This window comes from Colobus angolensis, unplaced genomic scaffold, assembly GCF_000951035.1.
Source record: "Colobus angolensis palliatus isolate OR3802 unplaced genomic scaffold, Cang.pa_1.0 Scaffold103, whole genome shotgun sequence".
Taxonomy (NCBI): domain Eukaryota; kingdom Metazoa; phylum Chordata; class Mammalia; order Primates; family Cercopithecidae; genus Colobus; species Colobus angolensis.
In genome coordinates, this window is record NW_012111253.1 from 361,491 (window position 1) to 388,563 (window position 27,073).

General features: G+C 43.1%; 2 protein-coding genes across 3 annotated transcripts in view; one reads left to right on the plus strand and one right to left on the minus strand.

The window, feature by feature from the left end:
• The window catches only part of ZNF483 (zinc finger protein 483), a 58,328-nt gene extending 42,870 nt beyond the window's left edge, over positions 1-15,458 (plus strand). Inside the window, exon 6 of the mRNA XM_011941715.1 lies at positions 15,174-15,458. Within this exon, the coding sequence (XP_011797105.1) occupies positions 15,174-15,223 (50 nt within the window). The 3' untranslated portion in view covers positions 15,224-15,458. The remainder of the gene's footprint in view (positions 1-15,173) is intronic.
• PTGR1 (prostaglandin reductase 1) overlaps positions 1-27,073 on the minus strand; it is a 56,129-nt gene that overhangs the window by 17,974 nt on the left and 11,082 nt on the right. The window contains exons 5-10 of one of the 2 annotated variants that reach the window (XM_011941696.1): positions 24,961-25,128; positions 20,655-20,772; positions 17,624-17,779; positions 13,530-13,638; positions 8,945-9,063; positions 1,808-2,066 (exon numbers count right to left, since the gene is read on the minus strand). In XM_011941696.1, coding sequence (XP_011797086.1) covers positions 1,956-2,066; positions 8,945-9,063; positions 13,530-13,638; positions 17,624-17,779; positions 20,655-20,772; positions 24,961-25,128 — 781 coding nt within the window. In that variant the 3' untranslated portion in view covers positions 1,808-1,955. Of the gene's footprint in view, positions 1-1,807; positions 2,067-8,944; positions 9,064-13,529; positions 13,639-17,623; positions 17,780-20,654; positions 20,773-24,960; positions 25,129-27,073 lie in introns of those variants that run through there. The other variant, XM_011941705.1, reaches the window with a different exon arrangement.

Sequence of the window (27,073 nt, forward strand, 5' to 3'; positions counted from 1 at the left end):
AAAAAAAAGATATTGACTCTTCCTGTCCAAGAGCATGGTACCTTTCCATATGTTCAAGTCTTCTTTCATGTTCATCAGTAATGTTGCTTTCGTTGTTGTTTCGTTTTTAATTTTTTTTGGACACAGGGTCTTACTCTGCTGCCCACACTGGAGTGCAGCGGTACAGTCACAGCTCACTGCAACCTCGGACTCCTGGTCTCAAGTGATGCTCATGCCTCAGCCTCCCAAGTAGCTGGGACTAGAGGCACACACCACCACGCCCAGCTAATTTTAATATTTTTTGTAGATACGGGGTCTTGTTCAGTCTGGTCTCAAATTCCTGGACTCAAATGATCTCACCTTGGCCTCCCAAACAGCTGAGATTACAGGTGTGAGCCACCATGCTTGGCCCCTCAGTAATGTTTTAAATTTTTCTTCATATAAATCATGCACATTTTTGTAGATGTATAGACATTCCCATGTGTTATCTTTTGTGCAGCTCTTGTGAATGACAGATTCCTTCTTTGATCTTTTGTATAATTAGACTCATCTGTAGAGGACCAGCATGGACTGGCCCTAAGACCCCTGTACACCTGCAATGATTATTTCTTCTGGCATGATCACAAGCAATAGGGGTGGTAATCTTAAGACTTCAAAATCACTGATATCGGCAGGGAGGTAGCTAACACTTACCTAATATATGCCAGGCATTACGCTGGTATTTTTTGTTTTGTTTTGTTTTGCTTTTTTCTGAGACAGAGTTTTGCTCTTGTTGCCCAGGCAGGAGTGCAATGGCACGATATCGGCTCACCGCAACCTCTGTCTCCTGGGTTCAAGCGATTCTCCTGCCTCAGCCTCCTGAGTAGCTGGGATTACAGGCATCTGTTACCATGCCCAGCTAATTTTTGTATTTTTAGTAGAGACAGGGTCTCGCCATGTTAGCCAGGCTGGTCTTGAACTCCTGACCTTGGGTGATTCATCAGCCTCCGCCTCCAAAAGTGCTGGGATTACAGGCGTGAGCCAACGCGCCCAGCCTATGCTGGTGTTTTAAATATATGTATAACATGTATATGAAACAGATGTTATTATTCTCACTTTAAAGATGAAAAATCAGAAGTCTAAGGTCACAGAAGCAGTCAACTTTTCTTTTTTTTTTTGAGATGGAGTCTCACTCTGTCGTCCAGGCTGCAGGAGAGTGGCGCACTCTTGGCTCACTGTAACTTCCACCTCGCAGGTTCAAGTGAGTCTCTTGCCTCAGCCTCCCAAGAGGCTGGGATTACAGGCATGTGCCACCACGCCCAGCTAGTTTTTGTATTTTTAGTAGAGATGGTGTTTCACCATGTTGGTCAGGCAGGTCTTGAACTGCTGACCTCGTGATCCGCCAGCCTCAGCCTCCCAAAGTGCTAGAATTACAGGCATGAGCCACCATGCCTGGTTAACTGTTTTTAAATTTAATTTAATTTTAAGTTCTGGGATAATTGTGTGGGACGTGCAGGCTTCTTACATAGGTAAACGTGTGCCATTGTGGTTTGCTGCACCTATCAACCCATCACCTAGATATTAACACCCGCATGCGTTAGCTATTTATCCTGATGCTCTCCCTCCCCCACTTACGCTTCCACAGGCCCCGGTGTGTGTTGTTCCTCTCCCTGTGTCCATGTGTTCTCATCGTTCAGCTCCCACTTATGAATGAAAACATGCAGCGTTTAGAAAACTTTCACACTTCAAAGCCATTATTTTCGACCACAACTCAGAAGAAGCTGTAGTGAACAGTGAGGTGACTGGTTGTTGTTGACTGTGAAACTTCCATCCTCCATCACTAATTACATACCACTTAAATGTATTTTATTAAGTAGATCAAACTCATTACAAGTACTGTTTCTTAGACATTTAAGGTAGTATACATTTTTGCTAAATGGTGAAAAACAAATTAAGTAATCATCTAAATGGCCTTCAGATTCCATGTGTCCTTTTTTTCATACTTTCACTATTGTTTTCCCCAAATTATCTCCTTTCAGCATTCCCATAAATGCAGCTGGCATGTTTTCAAATCCTTCGATGATATATTCCTTGTACTGGATTTTACCCTGTATCAAAGCAATAACAAATTTCAAAACTTAAAATAATATTCTCAATGATATACTGTTCTCATCCTAGCAACAATGTATCAGGTACATCATTGGAAACCTTGAAAATAAGAGATGGAGGTCCTGTCCTCCATGAACTTGAAGTCAAGGTGGGGCAAGATCCACTTACGCAGCACATGTAAAAGATTACAAAGTACACCTAAGAAGAACTTAATAATAGATGGCAGATCATAGTGTGAAGTGTCATAAGGCAGCGATTAAGCAATTTCTTTTTCTTTTTTTTTTTTTTCCTTTCTTTTTTTTGAGACGGAGTCTCACTCTGTCGCCCAGGCTGGAGTGCAGTGCCGCGATCTTGGCTCACTGCAAGCTCCGGCTCCCAGGTTCACACCATTCTCCTGACTCAGCCTCCCAAGTAGCTGGGACTACAGGTGCTTGCCACCATGCCCAGCTAATTGTTTTGTACTTTCAATAGAGATGGGGCTTCACCGTGTTAGCCAGGATGGTCTTGATCTCCTGACCTCGTGATCTGCCTGCCTTGGCCTCCCGAAGTGCTAGGATTACAGGCGTGAGCCTCCGTGCCCAGCACGATTAAGCAATTTCTAAGTAAGATGCATAGTAAAGTTTAATAACACAATGATCTCAGAGGAGGTGGAAATAGACAGAGAAAGGAACACCCTTCATTACCTCTGGCCCCTGAAGAGGCAGGTCCTATTCAGGAAATATAAATGGCAGGACAGTCTAATAATCTGTCTCCCCTTTAAGCCAAGGTTCTTTCAATATGTGCTTAACCTTTTTCTGGGAGTGTGACAAGGAAGGGTTCATGTTAGTGAGGAAGGTTTTTCATGTCTCTTTCTACTACAAGGCACAGCCTACTAATGGGAACTAATTTACATTTTCAGATCTTTTGAAGGGGTCTTATATAGAGACCTGAGTTACCTGGTACAAGCTTTTCCCTAATGCATTCCAGTGATGGCTTAGCACTCTGTATGGATTAATAGACAAGATTATTTGCTTGAAGTCAGTCAATTACAAAGTAGGGAAACTGAGATTTAAACTTTTATTATTATTATTATTATTCTGAAACAGGGTCTCACTCTGTCACCCAGGTTTGAGTACAGTGGCACAATCACAGCTCACTGCAGTCTCAACCTCCTGGGCTCCAGTGATCCTTCCACCTCAGTCTCCTGAGTAGCTGGGACTACAGGGATGTGCCACAATGCCCAGCTAACTTTTTTAGTTTTTGTAGAGACGGGGTCTTGCTAGGTTCACCCAGGTTGGTATCAAACACCGAGGCTCAAGTGATCCGCCCACCTCAGCCTCCCAAAGTGCTAGGATTACAGGAGTGAATTGAAAGCCCCAACTCATTCTTGTTCTTGAAGAAGAAAGGAATCTGGATAGGGTGGAAAGGTAGAATCCAGTTCAGAGGTTAAAAATAGAGAACGAATACTGTTATGGACTGAACTGTTTGCCCCCAATCCAAATCCACAGGTTTAAGTCATAATCACCAGTGCCTGACAATGGGACTGTATTTGGAGATAGGGCTTTAAGAAAAGGTAATTAACAGGCTGGGCACAGTGGTTCACAATGTAATCCCAGCACTTTGGGAGGCTGAGGCAGGTGGATCACCTGAGGTCAGGAGTTCAAGACCAGCCTGGCCAACAAGGCCAAACCCCATCTCTACTAAAACTACGAAAATTAGCCAGGCGTGGTGGCATGTGCCTGTAATCCCAGCTAGTCAGGAGGCTGAGGCAGGAGAATTGCTTGAACCTCGGAGGTAGAGGTTGCAGTGAATGGAGATCGCACCATGGCACCCCAGCCTGGGCAACAAGAATGCAACTCCATCTCAAAAAAAAAAAAAAAAAGTAATTACGGTAAAACGAGGTCATATAGGTGGACCTTAATCAATATGACTGGTGTGCTTATAAGGATTATAAGGAGGCTATACAGACACAGAGAGAAGGCCACGAGAAGATGCGGGGAAAGGACGCCATCTACAAGTCAAAAAGAGAGAGGCCTCCAAAGAAACAACCCTGCGGACACTTGATCTTGGACTTCTAGCCTCCAGAACTGAGAAAATAAATTTGTTGTGTAAGCCACCCAGTCTGTGGTGCTTTATTTTGGCAGACCTAGCAAACTAATACAAATACTAATGGAAAATATTAATAGGGGAAATTAGGGTATAGGATGCAGGGTATATGGGAGCTCTCTGTACTATCTTCCCAATTTTCCTATAAATCTAACACTTCCATTTTTATTTTTGTTTTTGAGACAGGGTCTTGCTCTATTGCCAAGGCTGGAGGACAGTGGCGCATTCAGAGTTCACTGCAGCCCTAGAACTCTTGGACTCTGGTGATCCTCCCACCTCAGCCTCTGCAGTAGCTGGGACTACAGGTGTGCACCACTGTACCGAGCTAATTTTTTTACTGTTTGTTTTTCGTAGAGTCTCATTGTGTTGCCAGGGCTGGTCTCGGACTCCTGAGCTCAACCAGTCCTCCTTCCTCACCCTCCCAAAGTGCTGGGATTATAGGTATGAGCCACCACACCCAGCCTAAAACTTTTCTAAAATAAAAAGTGAATTTTAAAAAATAGGGAATGAGATTAAAAAGGGAGGATGAGAAAGAAATTAGGCCAACTCACAACTTAAAACCTAACTAGGGCCAGGCGCCATGGCTCATGCGTGTAATTCTAGCACTTTGGGAGGCCGAAGCAGGAGAATCACTTGAGGTCAGGAGTTTGAGATGAGCCTGGCCAACATGGTGAAACCCCGTCTCTACTAAAAATACAAAAAGGTAGCCGGGAGTGGTGGTGGGTGGCTGTAGTCCCAGCTACTCGGGAGGCTGAGGCGGGAGAATCACTCGAACCCAGGAAGTAGAGGTTGCAGTGAGCCAAGATCGCGCCACTGCACTCCAGCCTGGGCGACAGAGCGAGACTCCGTCTCAAAAAAAAAAAAAAAAAACCCACAACTAACTATGATCAGCTTCACTTTGTTAGAGGGAAGCATTGGGGACACCAGCACAGTGGTTTCCTGTTGTCAACTGTGATCACGGATGGGCTCCATTAGATTTCACCAACTGGGACAACTTAGATTTAGCTCTTTCCAGCTCCCTGGAGAGAACCCAGCCCGGCACTCCAAGTGCTAGACTGGGAAGAGCGAGTGTCAAGCTTCAGTGGTTGCCGGAGGAGCAATCTATTCCTTTGAATTGGGAAATGATCATTGGCCAGGGATTAGGAAGCATGGTATCATTTTTCCCCTGTAAAACTAAAATAATGCAACTTGATTGTTCAGATTTCTGTTGACTAAAACTTTACATGGTGTAAAGTTTGAAAATTATCATGGAACAGGACTAAGGGATTGTCTTATTTGCTACTTAGGAAGAGCCGTGGCACATGTATGCACCCCTCTAACATTCATTTCTTCAGCAATATTTATCCAGTGCCTACATTGCTTCTGGGGGCTGGAGATACACCAGAAAGCAAAATGTATGAACGTGCTGCCTTCATGGAGGTTACATCCTCAAGAAGGGAGATGGGCGATAAATATAAATGAATAAGTGAATTATAGTATATATTATGTAAAAGATGATTAATTGCTATGGATAAAAGTAGGATAGGAGCCTGGGCAACATGGTGAAAGCCCATCTCTACGAAAAATACGAAAAAATTAGCCAGGTGTGGTGGCACATGACTGTTGTCCCAGCTACTCAGGAGGTTGAAGTGGGAGAATCACCCGAGCCTGGGTGAAGGCTGCAGTGAGCCATGATCACGCCACTGCACTCCAGTCTGGGTGTCTGAGTGAGACCCTGACTCAAAAACAAAAACAAAAACAAAAACAAAAGCGGGGGTTGTGGGATATGGAGGGTCAAGAATGAAGTGGGAACGCAACTTATAATAGGGCCATTGAAAAAGTTGTCCCCCCCAGAAGGCACTTCTTTTTTTTTTTTTCTTTTTGCGACAGAGTTGCACTCTGTCACTGGGCTGGAGTGCAGTGGCACGATCTCGATTCACTGCAACCTCTGCCTCCCAGGTTCAAGTGATTCTCCTGCCTCAGCCTCCCGAGTAGCTGGGACTATAGGTGCATGCCACCATGCCTGGCTAATTTGTGTATTTTTAGGAGAGACGGGATTTCACCACGTTGATCAGGATGGTCTCGATCTCTTGACCTTGTGATCCGCCTGCTTCAGCCTCCCAAAATGCTGGGATTACAGGTGTGAGCCACCGTGCTGGTCCAGAAGGCACTTTTTAGCAAAGACTTGCAGGATGTGAGAGAGTTCAGCAAGCAGTTACAGAGCGGTGGAGTGGTGGAGGAGACTGGGAGAAGAAAACAAGGCAGTGAATACTAAGAAATGAAATCAGAGAGATATCAGGGGTCAGATTTTGTGTAAGCTTGCTGAATATTCGCACTTTGGTTTACTCTAAGTGAAATGCAGAGCTTTGCATGGTTTGGATCATAAGAATGGCAGGATTTGATTTGTGCCTTAACAGATCACTATGGCCACCACACTGGGAATTGTCTATAGGGGTGCGAAGATGGGAGGCCAGATAGAATCCACTACTGCTGTCGGAAGTCAGGGACCCCAAAATGAGGGACTGGCTGGAGCTGTGGCAGAGGAACATAAATTGTGAAGATTTCATTTTAATATGGACATTTATCAGTTCCCAAATTAATACTTTTATAATTTCTTATGCCTGTGTTATTTTAATCTCTTAATCCTGTTATCTTTGTAAGCTGAGGATGCACATCACCTCAGGACCACTGTGATAACTGTGTTAACTGTATAAATTGATTGCAAAACATGTGTGTTTGAACAATATGAAACCAGTGCACCTTGAAAAAGTACAGAGTAACAGCGATTTTCAGGGAACAAGGGAAGACAACCATACGGTCTGACTGCCTGTGCGGTTGGGCAAAATAGAGCCATACTTTTCTTCTTGCAGAGAGCCTATAAACGGATGTGCAAATAGGGAAGATATCACTACATTGTTTTCCTAGCAAGGAATATTAATAATTAATACTCTGGGGAAGGAATGCATTACTGAGGGGAGGTCTATAAATGGCCGCTCTGGAGTATCTGTCTTATGCAGTTGAGACAAGGACTGAAATATGCCCTGGTCTCCTGGAGTACGCTCAGGCTTATTAGGGTGGGGAAAAACTCCGCCTTGGTAAATTTGTGGTCATACCAGTTCTCTGCTCTTGAACCCTGTTTTCTGTTGTTTAAGATGTTTATCAAGGCAATACGTGCACAGCTGAACATAGACCCTTATCAGTAGTTCTGATTTTATCCTTGTCCTGTATCCTCAGAAGCACGTGATCTTTGTTCTGCCTTTTGCACTTTGAAGCATGTAATTTTGTGACCTACTCCCTGTTCATACACCCCTGCCCCTTTTAAAATCCTTAATAAAAACGTGCGGGTTTTGCAGCTCAGGTGGGCATCACAGTCCTACCCATATGTGATGTCACCCCCAGCGGCCCAGCTATAAAATTCCTCCTTTGTCCCAGCAGCCCAGTTGTAAAACTCCTCTCTTTGTACTCTTTCTCTTTATTTCTCAGCCAGCCGACACTTACGAAAAGTAGAAAGAACCTACGTTGAAATATTGGGGGCGGGTTCCCCCGATACACTACAAACATCCAGGCTAGATGGCACGGTTCCTGGACCAGGGTTGTAGCAGGGAGGTAGGAGAAGTGTTCAGATTCTGTATATATTTTGAAGATAGAACCACCAGAATCTCCTTAGAGATTAGACATGGTTATGAGAGAAAGACATCCAAGATGACTCCAAGGTTTTTGGATTGAGAAACTAGAAGTATAGAATTGTTATAACTGAGACAGTAGAGTCTGAATATGGAGCATGTTGAGTAGGAAAGATCAAAACATATTTAGCTTTCAATATGTTATGTCAGAGATGTGTATCAGGCATCTGGGTGGACATACTAATCTAGAGTTAAGAGGAGAGCCAGGCTAGAGATAGAGCTGGGAGCTCCCAGCACACTGAGCCCAGATGAGCTAACTAAGGGACAGCTCGAGTGTGGATAGACAAGAGAAAAGGCCCAATGACCATGACCTGGGGCAATCTAATATTAATTTGGAGAAAAGAAAAGCTAGCAGGAGTCTGAGGAGGACCAGTCAGTGAGGAAAACCAAGAGTTAAGGGATGCCAAGGGAAGAAAGCATATCAAGGAAAGAATGATCACTATTAAATATTTCCCATAGCCAAGTGAGGCTAAGAATCAACCAGTGGACTTCACTATGTAAGGGTGCCCTGTGGCCTTGACAAAAGTTAATTTTGGCCAGGTGTGGTGGCTCACATCTGTAATCCCAGCACTTTGGTAGACTGAGGAAGGCGCATCACTTGAGACCAGCCTGGCCAACATGATGAAAACCTGTCTCTACTAAAAATACAGTAAGTTAGCTGGACGTGGTGGTACACACCTGTAGTCCCAGCTACTCGGAAGGCTGAGGTATGAGAATTGCTGGAATCCCGGAGGCAGAGGTTGCAGCGAGCCAAGATTACGCCACTGCACGCCAGCCTGGGCAACAGAGTGAGACTCTGAAAAGCCTGATATGTGGGTTTCAGGAAGAATGGAAAGAGAGGAACGGCAGACAGTGAGTGTAGACAGCACTTCCAGGTATTTTGTTATAAAAGGGAGAGAAGGGAAATGGACCTGCATTTGCAGTGGAAATGAACTTTAGAGTGGGTTGTTTTGTTTCTCTTTCAAAGATGGGAAAAGTAAGAATATTTATATTCTAAGCACAATGACCCAATAGGGAAAAACTCATGATGCGGCAGAGAGAGGGAAGAATTGCTGGAACAAAAGCCTTGAGATGCAAAAGGGAATGGGACCTAGTGTACAATGGGAAGGGGTGGCTCTGGAGCTCCTTACCTCTGAGACCCATTTCAGCAAGTCCTTCAGAGCTTTTTGTCGGGTATCTCCTTGCCAGCGGTAGACGACAAAGCCTTGTATGTGAAGCTCCTGAAAGATAACAATCTCTGGGGGTGGACCTGTGAAGAGAAGGGCAAATTTGGGCAGTGAAACAAGTAGTACAGGCCACTGTCACTATACTTGGTGCTTCTCCCCTTCCGTTTTGTCACTCCTTTCTGATCCACGGGACTGCCGACCCATCAACATGCACTCTGCAGCAGGCGGAATAATGGCTCCAAAGACGTTCATATCAAAAAACCCCAGAACCTGTTACCTTACATGGTAAAAAGGACTTTGCAGATATGATTGAGAACCTTAGGGGGGACGTGGTGGCTCATGCCTGTAATCTCAGCACTTTAGGAGGCCAAGGTGGGCAGATCCACAAGGTTAGGAGTTCGAGACCAGCCTGGCCAACATAGTGAAACCCCCATCTCTACTAAAAAAACAAACATCTCTACTAAAAAAATATATATATATTCGGGCATGGTGGTGGGTGCCTATAGTCCCAGCTACTTGGGAGGCTGAGGCAGGAGAACTGCTTGAACCTCAGATGTGGAGGTTGCAGTGAGCCAAGATTGTGCCACTGCACTTCAGGCTGGGTGACTGCATGAGACTCTGCCTCAAAAAAATAAAAATAAAAAAAGAACCTTGAGATGGGAAGATTATTCTCCACTATAAAGATGGACCCAACACAATAGCAAAGGTCTTCATAAGGGAATGAGGGACACAGGAAAGTTATAGTCAGGAACGGAATATGGGGTGATAGAAGCAGAGATGAGAGACAGGAGAAGGAGGAAGATCCTATGCCACTGGCTTTGAAGACAGAGGAAGGGGCCATATGCCAAGAAATATAGGCAGCTGCTAGAAGCTTGAAAAGGCAAGGAAACATTCTCCTCTAGCGTCTTCAGAAGGAATGCAGCCCTGCCAACCCATTTTACTTTTAACCTCCAGACCTCTAAGAATAAGTGTGTGGGGTCGGGTGCATGGCTCATGCCTATAATACAGCATTTTGGGAGGCTGAGGCAGGCAGATCACCTGAGGTCAGGAGTTTGAGACCAGCCTGGCCAACATGGTGAAACTGTGTCTCTACTAAAATACAAAAATTAGCTGGGCATGGTGGCACATGCCTGTAATCCCAGCTACTCAGGAGGCTGAGGCAGGAGAATCGCTTGAAGTTGGGAGGGGACTGCAGTGAGCTGAGATTGTACCACTGCACTCTAGCCTGGATGACAGAGCGAGACTCAGTTTGAAAAAGAAAAAAAAATTTTGTTTAGGTTTTTTTTTTTTGGTCGGAGATGAAGTCTCACTCTATTTCCCTGGTTTGAAACTCCTTGGCCAAGCAATCCTCCTGCCTCAGACTCCCAAAGTATTGGGATTACAGGCATGAGCCACTGCACCTGGCTAAGAATTGGTATTTCTAATAAGCTCCCAGGAGATGGTGATGCTGCTGGTCCTTGGCCCACAGTTTAAGAACCAGCACCCCGGACAAAGCACACAGCTCTCCTGCAGCCTGTAAAGAAGGTACTCCCCTTCTGTGTGTGAGGAAGAAAAAGTTTCTTGGTTGCCTGGTTGATTTTCCCAAGTGTCCTAATTGACTAGTAACAGAGAATGACACCTGAGCATAGGCTTTCAAGTTCAGGAAGTCAGGCGAAGATGCCTAGGGAATATCAGAGCCAGTTGTGCTAAGACTAGTGGTGGAATCTAGCTTCAGCATCTTTGACCACTGGCACCACTCAGCCTAAAGTTCCCACTCACTACTTTGAGGAAATATGAAGCTTTGTCCTGAACCAAAAGAAACTAATGCAAGAGAATGAGAGAGAAAGAGTGTTTCCTCAGAAGACCCCCATCAACTATTCTTTGTGAGTGAGCGATTGGAACTCTCACTTCCTCATCTTAAATGAAAGTGGGCTGGGCATGGTGGCTCATGCCTGTAATACCAGCACTTTGGGAGGCAAAGTGGGAGGATCACTTGAGCTTGGGTGTTCAATACCACCTTGGGCAAGACAGAAAGACCTCATCGCTTCTAACAAAAATAACGATTGGCCAGGAGCGGCGGCTCACGCCTGTAATCCCAGCACTGAGGGAGACCTAAGGGAGTGGATCACGAGGTCAAGAGATCAAGACCATCCTGGCTAACACGGTGAAACCCCGTCTCTACTAAAACTTATAGCCCCACTAGTTAACCACACCACAACCGTATGGAGATGGGGGGGCTACAAAGGAAGGGGCTGACAAAGGGCAACTTGTTGACTCCCTCTTAGATTGTGAAAAATCAAAACCATTACCCCGTCTCTACTAAAAATACAAAAAATTATTCAGGCGTGGTGATATGTGCCTGTAATCCCAGCTAGTCAGGAGGCTGAGGCAGGAGAATCGCTTGAACGCGGGAGGCAGAGGTTGCAGTGAGCTGAGATCACGCCATTGCACTCCAGCCTGGGCGACAGAGTGAGACTCTGTTTCAAAACAAAACAAAAAACAATTATCCAGGTATGGTGGCACATGTCTGTAGTCTCAGCTACTTGGGAGGCTGAGGTGGGAGGATCACTTGAGCCTGGGAGGTGGAGGCTGCAGTGAGTCATGTTTGTGTCACTGCACTCCAGGCTGGGTAACAAAGCAAGACCTTGTCTCAAAAAACAAACAAACAAACAAACAAACAAAAACTCCAGTCTGGGAAACAGAGTGAGACCTTGTCTCAAAACAAACAAACCAACAAACAAAAAAGCAAAATGAAAGTGAAATGCTGTTTCTGGGTTTGTGTGTGTTGATGAGAATGTCGGTTTTTGTTTTTTTACTGAGAGCAAAAAAGCAAATGTGGCATTAAACATGGAGGAAATCGTTGCTTGCCTCTCAGCTATCCTAACACTGGAATATGTTAGAATTTCTGGGAATCTGTGGCAGGGCAGAATTCCATCTGATTAAAATGGAATGGACAAGGCCAGCTGACATCTCAAAGTCCTGTCTGAGCAGCTGAGCTTCCAAAGACTAATTGCTAAAAAGACTAGGTCGAGTTACTGTATTCAAAATAGTTGGCTACTCCTAATTGGACTGTGGTTAAGAAAAGGCCTCCTGCAGCTTCGCTCAGTTGGCAGGCAGACAGTTTCCCATGATTCCAGCTTAGCACCAGTTAGAAAATTATAGTGGGAAAAAACGTCCCTAACAATAAGATTGCCAAGTAAATCTGGAGTTTCCTTCTTGGTAATGGTTTTGATTTTTCACAACCTAAGAGGGAGTCAACAAGTTGCCCTTTGTCAGCCCCTTCCTTTGTTGCTCCCCCATCTCCATAGGGTTGTGGGGCGGTTAACTAGTGGGACTATAAGTTTTCATTCCCATTAGTCAAGCTCATCATAGAATAAATAACCAATTGATTTATGGTTGCCTGGATTCTGGTTAGAGTCTGGAAGATTCCTTTTTTCCTACTTTCTCCTTTTTTGGGGGAGATCACAGGTAATTTGTGATCTCTCGCAATAGCACAGGATCATTGTAGCAGAAACAGACTCTAAATGAGGCGCTTAGAAGACTGGTCTTTGTTTTGACTCTGTTGTCAATAGGATTTAAAGAGTCTCTGGTCCTCTCGGCCATTCATCTCCCCACCTGTAAAACGAGAGGCCTGTACAAGGCATCTCACAGGACAGGGATTTAATGAATATGGTACTCTGGTTGATACTGCGTTTGGACCTCAGAGTGTGGAGTGGGAGGGGTGTGGTTTCAGCATAAGAGAGTAGGAAGTGGGGAATGGAGTACATGGCAGGACACCAGAGAAATAAAACAAGGACACTCGAGGAATGGAGGGAAGCTGCTGCTGCCTTCCTGTTTAGTGGCAATTGTCAGCCTGCTGAGGCCAAGGTGCCCTACTGCTCCAAGAAGCACTGCCCAAGATTTCTGAAGGACATGGCAGCCTGCCCTTCCCTTCACCCACAGCAAGTCACCCTTTATTCCTCTCGCACCTCCAGCAATGTCTCTGATATCCAGAGGAACCTGAATATTTTACCAGCCAGACCAAGGTGTTCTGTTTCTAAATCAAATCATCACTGTCTTTTTACAACTTTGCATTAAATGATAGGTAAAAATTAAAACTTTTAATAACTGTTTCTTCTATCTTTGTAGATCCTGCTATTTCTCTATATAAAAATCTGATACAAGCTGATTTAGCCCAAAATACATGAAATTGTTGTTATTACTATTATTTTGAGACAGGCTCTCTGTCACCCAGGCTGGAGTGCTGAGGCACAGCTCATTGCAGCCTCAGCCTCCCAGGCTCAAGCAATCCTGCCACTTCAGCCTCTTGAGTAGCTGGGACTACAGGTGCGCACCACCACGCCCAGCTTATTTTTCTATGTTTTGTAGAGACAGCATTTTGCCACGTTGCCCAGGATGGTCCCAAACTCCTGAGCTCTCACAAAGTGAGACTCTATCTTAAAAAAAAATAAAAAAAAAGAATATATGAAAATCTTTCTAATAATTTCAGAGTCACTGGCCTATGGCATATCTGTGAATTTTCTCCTTGTCCAGCCTTGTGACATATGGGATCAGTGCATGTGCTCACTACCTGGGGGAAGTGGGCCGGTTCTGTTATATGTAGAGATGGCTCCACATATGGCAATCCTTCCAAATTTCTTCATCTGGCCAATAACAGTGTTTGAAAACTCTCCACCTACCTAAACAGACAGGAAATACAAAACCAAAGACAAAATGTTAAATCGTCTAAATACTAGAGATTCAGGAAAATCATTAAGTCACAATCATTATTTTACAATACTCGTTTTAGCAGCAACAAAACTGACTGAATGAGCCCAACTGTGCAGAAGGTTGCAATGAGAAAAAGACATTAGAAACAGGCATTTTCGGCCAGGCGTGGTGGCTCACACTTGTAATCCCAACATTTTGGGAGGCTGAGGCGGGTGGATCACCTGAGGTCAGGAGTTCAAGACCAGCCTGGCCAACATGGTAAAACCCTGTCTCTACTGAAGATACAAAAAATTAGAAGGGCATGGTTGCGGGCTACCCTTAATCACAGCTGCTTTGGAGGCTAAGGCAGGAGAATTGCTTGAACCTGGGAGGTGGAGGTTGCAGTGAGCTGAGATCATACTACTGTTCTCCAGCCTGGGCAACAGAGCAAGACTCCGTCTCAAGAAAAAAAGAAAAAATAAATAAACAGGCATTTTCATTTGACTCTAAGACCATACCTTTTATAACTTATACATTTTACTTTATTATATATTGAGGTTCTCTGATCAGTCCAATAACCTCATTGTCTTATAATTTAAAGGTATGGAAAAATACTCAAAAGGTGTATAAAGAACAAAGTTGGAAGACTGGCACTTTTCAATTTCAAAACTGAATACAAAGCTAAATTAATTAAGATAGGGTGAGAATAGAAATATAGATCAATGCAACTGAATCACGAGTCCAAAAATGAACCCTTATATTTATAATCAATTGGTTTTCTACAGAAGTACTAAAGCAGTTCAATAGAGGAAAAATAGTCCTTTCAACAAATGGTGCCCAACAACTGAATTTCCACATGGAAAATAATGCAGTTGGGCCTCTTCCTTATGCTACACACAAAAATTAACTTAAAATGCATGGTAGACCTGAATATAAGAGCTATAACTATAAAACTCTGAGAAGAAAGCAGGAATAAATCTTCATGACTCTGAGAAAGGAAAAGTCTTCTTAGACATGACACCAAAAGCTCAAGGAACAAAAGAAAAATAGATTAATTGGGCCTCATCAAAATTTAAAACTTTTCATGGTTCAAAGAATACCATCAAGAAAATGAAAGCCAGCCTGGGCAACATAGTGAGACTCCATCTCTACAAAAAAAAAAAAATTAAAAATTAGCTGGGTATGATGGTGCATATCTGTGGTCCCAGCTACTTGGGAGGCTGAGGCAGGAGGATCGCTTGAACCTGGGAGGTCAAGGCTGCAGTAAACTGTGATCACACACTGCAGCTTGGGAGACAGAGGGAGACCTAGTCTCAAAACAAACAAACAAACAAACAAAAAAAGGGCAAAAACAAAAACAGAAAGGTTAAAGGCAATTCACTGAATAGGAGAAAATATTTGCAAGCCATATAGAGTTGGTCCTCATTATTAGTGGATTTCATATTTGCATATTGTGAATTACTTGCTAAAATTGTATTTGTAACCTCAAATCAGTACTCACTAAGCTTTCCCTGGTCACTTGCAGGCATACACGGAGCAGTAAAAAAGATGCAGATATTCTCTGAGGCTGAATAAGGCCATGCTCTGCCTTCTTGTTTCAACTGTTATACAGAGAAGACCAGAGGATGAGGCCACTGCAGCGTAGTTCAAGAGGCTCTGGTTCTGGGAAGAGTTGGATGGGGTATGAATCCCAACTCGGGGGGTATTAGCTAGTGGGGCAGCCACAGGCCTTTCGTCTTTCATAAAATAAAATTGAACCTCCTTTTGTCTTGCATAAAATAAAAGCTACTACGATGAGTTGTTTTAAGGATTTAAGATTATAGTCTATGTGAGATATGTACATACATATACATATTTCCCCTAGGAGCAATGGTTCAGCCTTGGTGGTGACCTTATAGAACATAAATATTGCGAACAATGAAAATCCACTGAATCTAATAAGGGACTTGTATTGGTGAGATGTACAGAACTCTTGGCCAGGCGTGGTGGCTCATGCCTGTAATCCCAGCACTTTGGGAGGCCAAGGCAGGTGGATCACCTGAGGTCAGGAGTTCGAGACCAGCCTGGCTAACATGACGAAACTCCATCTCTACTGAAAATACAAAAATGAGCCAGGCGTGGTGGCTCATGCATGTAATCCCAGCTACTCAGGAGGCTGAGGCAGGAGAATCACTTGAACCCAGGTGGCAGAGGTTGCAGTGAGCCAAGATCGCGCCACTGCACTCCAGCCTGGGTGACAGAGCAAAACCTTTGTCTCAAAAACAAACAAACACAAAAACAAAACTCTTACATCATCACAAATAACCTAACTGAAAAATGGGCAAAGATTTTGAACAGACATTTCTCCAAAGAAGATATACAAATGGCAAATACATACATTGAAAGATCCTTAATATTGTTAGCCATAGGGAAATGCAAGTCAAAATCAAATCACAATGAAATATCACTTTGAACCCACTAGGATGGTTATAATAAAAAAGACAGACAATAGCAAGTGTTGGTGAGTATGTAGAGAAACTGGAACCCTCATACACTGCTTGTGGTAATGTAAAGTAGTGTAGCCACCTTGCAAAACAGTTTGACAGCTCCTCAAAATGTTAAACATGAAGTTATCATATGACCCAGCAATTTTACTCATAGGTATATACTTAAAAGAAAGGAAAACATCCACACAAAAACCTCTACGTGAATTTTCATAGTAACATTATACATCATAGCCAGAAAGTACAAGCTAATACCCATCAGGCTGGGTGTGGTGGCTCACGCCTGTAATCCCAGCACTTTGGGAGGCCGAGGCAGGAGGATCGCTTGAGCCCAGGAGTTCCAGACCAGCCTGGGTAACATGGAGAAACCCCATCTCTACTAAAAATATATAAATTAATTGGGTGTGGTGGCACATCCCTATAGTCCCAGCTACTTGGGAGGCTGAGGTGAAAGGATTGCTTGAGCCAGGGAGGTCAAGGCTGTAGTGAGCCATGATCACACCACTGCACTCCAGCCTAGGTGACAGAGTGAGACCCTGTCTCAAAAAACAAAAAAAAAGGAATAAAGCACTGATAAATTCTACAATATGGATGAAATTTGAAAACATTTTGCTAAGTGAAAGAAGCCAGTCATAAGAGACCACTTTTAGTGGGGAGGATGATGGGTAATGGAGAGTGACTGCTAATGAGTAGCGTTTTTTTGGGGGGGTGATGAAAATATTCTTAAACTGGTTGTACAATTTTGCCTATATAGTAAAAATCATTGACTTCTACACATTAAATAAGTGAATTACATGGTACATGAATGATATCTCAATAAAGGTGTTTTTTAAAAAAGGCATATATACTTTCTTCATGTATCCCAAATGGAAACTCTAGGAATATATTTCCTTGTGTCAGCGATCCTCAACCTTTTTGGCACCAGGAACCAGTTTCATTGGAAGAGAATTTTTCCACCAACTCTTGGGGGCATGGTTTCGAGGATGATTCAAATACATTGTGTTTATTGTGCACTTTATTTCTATTATTATTACAATGTAATATAGAATGAAATAATTATACAACTCACCAAAACATAGAATCAGTGGGTGAGTTTTCCTGCAACTAGACAGTCCCATCTGGGGGTGATGGGAGACAGTGACAGATCATCAGGCATCAGGCATCATCAGGCACCTGAGTAGTGCGATCCCCATAAGGAACGCACAACCTAGTTCCCTCATATGCGTAGTTCACAACGGGGTTACACTCTTATGGGAATCTAACGCCACCGCTGGTCTGACAGGAGGCGGAGCTCAGGCAGTAATGGGAGTGAGGGGAGGGGCTGTAAATACAGATGAAGCTTTGCTTGCTCACCTGCCCCTCACCTCCTGCTGTGCATCCCAGTTCCTGATAGGCTATGGACCACTAACCATCCATGGCCCGGGGGTAGGAGACTCCTGCCTTATATAGTACTCCATTAATAAATCAGATATTAAGTCCAGTTCGTACTTACATTATCAAAATAACAATCGTAACCATCAGGAGAGGCTTTCTTCAAGGTTTCTTCCAAAGACTCTACTGTCTTGTAGTTAAAGACAACATCAAATCCAAGCTTTTGAAGGTAGGCAACCTTTTCATCAGACCCTGCTGCTGCAACAACTTTGCAGCCCTAAATAGAAAAAAACAAAAAAGCAAAAAAAAGAGGAAACCATGAATAAGTCAGAAGCATGGACCATGGACCAACACTACTCTCCTGGTCCAGCATGCCTAGGTTCCCTAAGACACTCTCTTAGGTGCTGAGCCACATATATAAGGAATACCATAATGGGCCAAAAGATCCCATAGGTGAAATTCGTCCCTGGACCATCCTACAACTCAGCTTCAGCTTGCTTCTGACCACCCAGCAGGTCTCTTCTGCATTTATTTGGTTCATAGTTCCACCAGCTGGTTTAACAACCGATCCATTTGACTTCCTTGGTTCTTTGTTTCTGGGCTTCTCTTCCTGCAATGCAGTGTATGCCATCTCTTGGTACGGTCATTCTTCAGACTATTATTTTGTCTCAGCTCTGTGACTCCCACGTCACAAATAGTCCTCCTGGTAACTGCCCCCTTATCCTTTCTTGATTTTTTAGATGTTCATAGTTTTTTGAGACATGGTCTTACTCTGTTGCCCGGGCTGGAGTGCAGTGGCACAAACATGGCTCACTATAACCCTGACCTCTTAAGCTCAAGTGATCCTCCCACCTCAGCCTCCTGAGTAGCTGGGACCACAGGTGCATGCCACTACATCTGGCTTATATTGTTTTAAATTTTCATAGAGACAGGGTCTCCCTATGTTGCCCAGGCTGATCTTGAACTCCCAGGTTAAAGTGATCCTCCTGCCTCGGCCTCCTAAAGTGCTGGGATTACAGGCATGAGCCACTGCACCAGGCCCTTTGATTTAGTCCAAAGCACCAGACTAGATGCTTCCTAATCACAGAACAGCTAGGAAGCATTCTGAAAAGCACTTTCAGGATGAGACTATAGATTATACTGGCTCATAGAAACTATTGCAAGAGAGCCATCCTTGGTCCTTTTTCCTTCTAAGACTATGGACTATCACAGGATGATCTCTTGTACTCTTATGACCTCCTTTATGGAGATTATTCATTAATCTATTAATTCTATCTATTAATTCTAACCCATTGTTCTCTCCTGAGTTCCAAATCAGTATTTCCAACAACCTATAGATGTCCTCACACTTGGATGTCCTATAGGTCCCTCATAATTAGTGTGTTCAAAAGGGAATATACTTTTTTCCTTGCTTCTTACTTGTTTATTTTCTATCCATTATTGTAGAGAATGATACCACCCAGTTATCCAAACCTGAAGCATGGCTCAAAGGAGAAGCTTTCCTTTGTCTTATGATCCAATCCAGTCACCTGGTTTTCTTCCTCTTTTTTAACCAAACACCCTTAAAAGTTGACCTGGGCCAGGCGCGGTGGCTCATGCCTGTAATCCCAGCACTTTGGGAGGCTGAGGCGGGCGGATCACCAGAGGTCGGGGGTTCTAGACCAGCCTGACCAACATGGAGGAACCCCGTTTCTACTAAAAATACAAAAGTAACCAGGTGTGGTGGTGCATGCCTGTAATCCCAGCTACTTGTGAGGCTGAGGCAGGAGAATCGCTTGAACCCAGAAAGAAATAACCAATAAATGAAAAACAAAGTAAGATAATATAAATATGACCAAACATTCCAGTTATGAAAATTAATATGAATGGCTTAAATATAACTATTACAACACTGAGACTTTCAGATGGGTTAAGAATTAAATGCAAATAGTTGTGCTTTACAGAAACATACATAAAATGGACAGAAAGGTTGAATATAAAAGAATAGGTTTAAGCGCAAGTTCTATCAAACTTATGGGATAAAAGCCCCTTATGGCTTTAATAGGATATTTGAAATTGGAATATTTAGAAATAATCCTAATTCATTTTGTAATTTTAGCATTATCCAAGGTTAGCTAAATTCCAGAAGAAAAAGTAAACTTTAAACCAAATTCACTTGTGAATATAGATGCAAAAATTCTATTTTAAATGTTGTTAAGTCAATTCCAAAAGTATAAGCCCATAATATAGCATACACAGATAAAGCTTATTCTGGAAATGTTAGAATGGTTCAACATTGGAAAACTAATGTAATTCATTCACTGAAATGTGAACCTGATAAATGTTGCAATGGCATTTGATAAAATTTAATATCTATTCCTATTGAGTTACTTACGTAAACAAATTATTCTACAACTTCTATGGTAGCCTCATATTTGTATTACAAGCTCCTATTAGCACTGGAGACCAGTCCAAACCCTTGGCCGTTGGTTGTAGCCCTGTACTCATCTGTACTCCATCTAACTTGTCCCCTAGAACCTAGGTCCTGAATCCTGCATCCCAGCCTTGGGCAAAGGATCAGTCAAGCCACATCGCCTTCCCACTATGTAATAACAAATCCCTACTGTGTCTGAGTTGTCGCCTACTCTATACACTCACCATCAGATTGGATCCCTTGAGCAGACATCTGCCTAAATTAGAGCCAATGTTTCCTTGTCCTAGGTACTGCCAGGAGTTAGTTCCCAAGCCATGGCCCCACTGCTCTGGGCTGAATGCCCATTTCTTTCTAGTACAACAGCCTTTGCAGTGGGGCCACGTAGGTGATGACTCTTAGTTGGCTGATCTCAAGTCCCTTCTTCTATTGCTAAGGACAATCATGAAGAAAGAAGATTAAACTGTAGCAATAGAATGTTCAGTAGAAAATATGAAAATGATTAATGCTGATAAACTCACTACTCTAGACAGGCCATTTCTGACTTGTCTGCAATGTTATCAAATTAAAATGTTCAGCTTATCTTTGGTCTAGTTTTCCTCATTCTTCCAATTTCTCAATCTCCAACTTCTAAAGACCACTGGACTATAAATTCCCTGAGGCCAAGGAAGATCTGCTGTGTTCACTGTTGCATTCCCAGTGGGTTTAGAATAGAGGCTTGTTACTGGAGAAAGGCACTTACCTTGAGCTTTGCAATCTGCCCCACAACAGAGCCCACAGCTCCAGCTGCTGCATTAACCATCACTGTTTCTCCACCCTTCACACCACAGATTTCAAGTAGGCCAAAGTAGGCAGTCAGGCTACAGGAAGAAAATTAAGGATATATGAATAGAGTTGTTTCTTTCTTCTATAACTCATTTATATATATCTTGAAGGTCTTCTCAATGGCCCAGTGTCATAGGTCCGAGTAAAAGACAAAAATATAGGAAATAAATATTGCCAGTCACTGTTGCTTTACTTCTTCCATCTCTACTCTCAGATAGGAATAAAGATGATGTGAACTAGGGAGGGAAGGGAGAGTTGGCTAGAAAGGGGCTGTATCCTGTGCATTCACAGGCCAAATTTCAGGGACAAAAGATAGATCATTTTTCTCAAACTTTGGGGATTCAAGAAGAGAGAGCTATGCGTCATTCCCATATAAGTTCTATGGAGATGTTGAGCTTCATGGGAGAAGCTCCCATATAATCAGGATGACATTACCATAGATAGCTACAATGTGTGATATTAGGAATGAGAGGGTCACAGGGAGCATCTGGAGCTTTCCATGAGTCCAAAGTGGTATAGAAGACCTTCCAGAATTTCTCCAGAAATTAATCTTACTTATTACCCTAAGTAAGATGTCAAATTTAGCTTGCAGGAAAAGAGCTACTGGATATACAAAGATGCAGCACTGGCAGTACTGATGCGGACTGGATGAAGACACCACCACACCTCTTTGGATTGTGAGTTTGGAAGGTGATAGGATTGAAGACTTTCTTCACCACCAAAGTTTCCTCGTGTCTCCCTTCACCTCTTCTCCCCCACACCTGGCTCACAGTCCAGAGGGAATGATGCATAACAGAGGAGAACAGAGAGGAAAAGCTCTCACCCGTAGAGGGTATAGGGCAGGCAGGAAAGACCAAGAAGTGCTGGAATTGTTTATTGCCCACTAATTTCATGTAAGATGGTATTAAGCATCCTCTACTTTCACAATGATGTCCTTGGCAGTGGCAATTTTGAGGAGTTCAAATTCTGAATAAAATATGAATTTGGGGTACCTAGGAGTTGTTTTTGTTTAGAGGCTGATCATTTGACGGTATATACGTATTTCCATTTCATTCCTCAGAAAATCTTCAAAGTGTAAAAAAGGAAGGGGAAGGAAGGGTGGGAAGAAGGAAGGGGGAAAAAGATCTCAAAACTTAGAGAAAGGAAGTAACTTTGAGCAGGAGACCAGCTTAAGACCAGTACAGATCAAGATCAAGAAGTTGTTGTTGTCCCTCTTCTACTGACACTGAACTTGTATTATCCTTGGAGCTTTGCAACAACCCCAAGGAGAAGAAAAAAGAAATCCTGAGTTTTATATTTGAAATGATCTGAGAAATCACTGAATTTAACTGAGGTTTTCTCTTATTACACCAGCCAAAAGGAGGGGTTGAGATAGAAATGAAGTTCAGTAGTGGAAAATTTTAAGCTATATTTTTGCAACTCTGGATCTGAGCCAATAAAATCCAGACCCATTATAGTGATTGTTAAGGCACTTGCAGAATTTCAGACACATTCATGTAAAGTTATTTGTGCATTAAAAAAGAAAAACAACAACTACATGTTGACATTACTTAGCTTACACAGCCTCTGACTATATTTGGGGCCCATGAGAGGTTGGCATTGAATAGAATGCAGTGACAGGCACAGGCACAGGCAGCACTTTTTCTGAGAATCCAAATATCTCCCTTAACACAATGTTATTCAAAAGGGCGGGGCAGCACCAGGTGTCTCAGAATCACCTGAATTTTTTTTTTTTTTTTAGACAAGAGTCTCGCCCTGTTGCCCAGGCTGGAGTGCAATGGCGTAATCTCGGCTCACTGCAACCTCTGACTCCCGGGTTCAAACGATTCTCCTGCCTCAGCCTCCCCAGTAGCTGGGATTGCGGGCATGTACCACCATGCTCAGCTAATTTTTTGTGTCTTTAGTAGAGACGGGGTTTCACCATGTTAGCCAAGCTAGTCTCGAACTCCTGACCTTGTGATCTGCCTGCCTGTGCCTCCCAAAGTGCTGGAATTACTGGTGTAGGCCACCGTACCCGGCTGAAATGTTTGTTTAACATTTAGATTCTCAGGCCTCACCCTAGACCCACTGATTCAGAAATAATCCAAATGTTAATAAGACTCTAGGTGATTCTTATGAATGCTAGCAATTGAGAACTACTCCCTTTACAAAAAAAAAATTTTTGAGACAGGGTCTTGTGCTATTGCCCAGGCTGGAGTGCAGTGGCAAAATCACAGCTCACTGCAGCCTAAACCTCTAGGGCTCAATCGATCCTCCCACCTCAACCTCCCAAGTAGCTGGGACTACAGGCACATACCACCACACCCAGCCAATTTCTGGATTTTTTTGTAGAGACAAGGTCTCACTATGTTGCCCAGACTGGTTTCCAACTCCTTACCTAAGATGATCCTCCTGCCTCAGCCTCCCAAAGTGCTGGAATTACCAGCATGAGCCACCATACCCGGCTGGGATGGGTCAACTTTCAAGAATGCTAGCACTTCTGATATAGATTAAAAGAGAAGTTGAATTTTGAATCTAGGGTGTTTTTTAGCTGTCCAGACTCCACAGATTTAATTCCCCCAAAGTTTTGCATCTTTTCCTTCAATTAAGTTGGAAGAGCACATGTATTCATGTATTTGCTCTCCAAACCACTGATTCTATTAAGTCTTTCTTAGTCCAAAGTACAACATTCATTTTCCCTCAAGGATTTCTTTACTTTTGGCTTCTTCATCTTATCTCAATTTTACTTTATTTTATTTATATATACATATTTTTTATTATTTTTTGAGATGGAATCTCGCTCTGTCACCCAGGCTGGAGTGCAGTGGTGCCATCTTGGCCCACTGCAATCTCCGCCTCCTGGGTTCAAGCGATTCTCCTGCCTCAGCCTCCTTAGTAGCAGAGATTACAGGTACATGCCACCACGCCTGGCTAATTTTTGTATTTTTAGTAGAGACATGTTGGTCTCTACATTTTGGTCAGGCTGGACTCGAACTCCTGACCTCGTGATCCGCCTGCCTCGGCTTCAAAAAGTGCTGGGCTTACACGCATGAGCCACCATGCCGAGCCTCCATTTTATTTTAAAAGGAGATAATGTTTGGGAAAGGCTTTGTGTATCTTAGATCAGAATATCTAATTGAAAGCCAACTCTGGAAATATCTAGAAGGTATATTGGGAGAGGGGGATGCTGGTTGTCACAGGAGGAATAACTCAATCAGAAAGTATAACCTCTGCTTCTCTTTTGGGGTTAAGTGAACTGGCCCAGAAAACTCTGGCATTAGCAAAGAAGACCCATCCCATTGGTCAGTGACTCATAATGACAGGAAGTCTCATTGAAAGGGTGATGTGTTGCCAGAGGATTCTTAGAAACGGGCATGTATGACTCCCCACCTCGGTCACTGAGAACCACTGGTTGATTGTTTAGAGTAAACATACATTAACATGCACTCCTTAGTGGCTTGGATCAGATGAATAAGAAATACACACGAGTGAATAAATCACCTTCTCTTTTAGGAGTCAGGATCTCCTAATATATTACAAATTACCTTCTCAACAACCAAAGTTTCCTCATGTCTGCCTTCACCTCTCCTCCCCTACACCTCGTTCACAGTGCAGAGGGAATGATGGGTGGGATAACAAAGGAAGAGGAAGAGCTCTCACCCGTAGAGGGTACAGGGAAGGCAGAAAAGAACAAGAAGTGCTGCAATTGTTTAGTGTCCACTAATTGAATGTAAGAAGGTATTAATTTTAGTAAATATTAATTACTAAAATATTTATTCATGCCAGGCATGGTGGGTCTAACTGAAATTTTGTATCCTTTGACCAGCATCTCCCTAACCCTTCACCCTCCCGGCCCCTGGTAACCATCATTCTACTCTCTAATTCTATGAGTTCAACTTTTTTAGATTCCACATTTAAGTGAAATAATGTGGTATTTGCCTTTCTGTGCCTGGCTTATTTCACTTCACATAAAGTCCTCCAATGTTGTCACAAATGACAAGATTTGCTTCTTTTTTAAGGCTGAATAGTATTCCACTGTGTATATAGACCATGTTTTCTTTATCCATGCACCCATTGATGGACACTTAGGTTGATCTTCCTGCTTAGTCCTGCCATCTTCTCTAATCGGCCCCTGAGCCTATCATGCATCAAATATCTTCCTGTTGACCAAGTTCTGAACAAACCATTTTGGAAAACCAGAGTGTCAGACATTCAAACAAATGAAATATATCCATGAAACTCACCCTGGCATGCCAACTGTCCCCAGAGCCAAAGACACTGGTATTGTGTCTGGCCACTCTGTCAGCAGCTTTTCCAGATCTTTCCCATCAGAAATGGAGTGTGTTGTCCAGCCTGGAGAAGTCAGTACAATAGTTCCTTTTGGTAGGTCTGCATTTTTACTTTCCACAACTCTGAAAGATAAAGCACATTAAGACATTAAGGCATGGGACATGTCTTCCCTTTCAAGGGAGTCAGGATGCTGTGGGGTTAGTGTTGACAAAAGGGCACTGAGGTTGATATTCCACAACTGATAGTCCACCACCCCCTCCATCTTAATTCTTAGCCATTGGCATAGGGGTCATCAGAGAACTCTCAACTGGCCCAGCCACTTGAGGAGTGGATCATGGGGTGAGGAGCGCCTCATGGGGTGAGGAGCGCCTGTTCTCACCCACTTCTCTTCCTTTTAAGCAAGAGGCCTCTGTCCTCTGGCTCAAGGTGATCTCTTCTTCAGGTGTCGCTCTCTTTCCCTTGGCCTTCTACTCTCCAGAATCTTTGAGATTTTCCTCTCTACTCTCCCTTTCACTCAACATATAAGTATGCTCAACTCTGCTGTCTTATCATCCCATCCCTCCCCTATCTCCTTGCTCCTTCATCTTCCTTTTTCAGCCCAACTTCTTCACTTTCCATTCATGTGCTAACCCACTGCAACCTGCCTTCCACCCCTACTACTCCACTAAGGTCACAACAACCTCCTGAGCACAAAATCTAGTGGATATTCCTTAATCATTGATTTTACTTTTCCACTCTCTCCACCCCCGTCTCTCTTTCTCTGTCTTTGTCTCTCTCTCTCTCTCTCTCTATATATATATATATTATATATTTTTTTACATATATATTTTATATGTAAAATTTTTTTTTTTTAAGATGGAGTCTTGCTCTTGTTGCCCAGGCTGAAGTGCAATGGTGCCATCTCTGCTCACTGCAACCTCCACCTCCTGGGTTCAAGCAATTCTCCTGCCTCAGCCTCCTGAGTAGCTGGGATTATAGGCACCTAACACCACACTAGGCTAATTTTTGTCGTTTTAGTAGGGACGGGGTTTCATCATGTTGGCCAGGCTGGTCTCGAACTCCTGACCTCAGGTGATCCACCTGCCTTGGCCTCCAAAAGTGCTGGGATTACAGGTGTGAGCCACTGTGCCGGGCCTACCCTTTTCCACTCTATTAACACAGGGTCACCCAAAAGTCTTCCCTCATTGGTTCCCAGGATACTAATGATCTCTGCTGGCTTTCTGCCTTCTCGTCTAAGCTGCACCCTTTCTGTCTCATTTACCGATTCCCTTTTCTTCATCCAGCTCTTTATCCTTCTTTACCATCTTTCGTCCCCAGATCATAAAGTTATATAACACATATTTATTCTAGAAAATTTTAAACATATAAAATAAAAATATCAGTTCTAATCTCACAGCACAAAGACAACTGCTAACATTTGGGTGTATTTTATGTCAATCTTAATGGTGTATTTCAAAATGTGTACTATACGTATTTTTTTATTTTTTATGTTTATTGTTTGAGACAGAGTCTTGCTCTGTCGCCTGGCTGGAGTGCAATGGTGCCTTCTTGGCATACTGTAACTTCTGACTCCTGAGTTCAAGCAATTCTCCTGCCTCAGCCTCCCGAATAGCTGGGACTACAGGCACGTGCCACCATGTCCACCTAATTTTTGTATTTTCAGTAGAGACGGGGTTTCACCATGTTGGGCAGGATGGTCTTGATCTCTTGACCTCGTGATCTGTCTGCCTCAGCCTCCCAAAGTGCTGGGATTACAGGTGTGAGCCACCGTGCCTGGCTGCATTATACATATTTACATAATTGAAGTAACTGTATGTGTTTTATAACCTATAATTTATCTGTTAACATTACATTGGTCCGTATAATTTATACTTTTTTCCATGTCAGTAAGAATCCTTCAAAAAATGTAATGAATTTAATTATCCCCCCATTATTACGATACTTTCAGTATTTTTCCTAATATTAATTATTTTTTTCCTTTTTTCTTTGATTCTGCTTGCTAGGAAATATATTTTAATTAATATTCATAAACATCATTATTGTTTGGACGAACGGAGGCAAGATGGC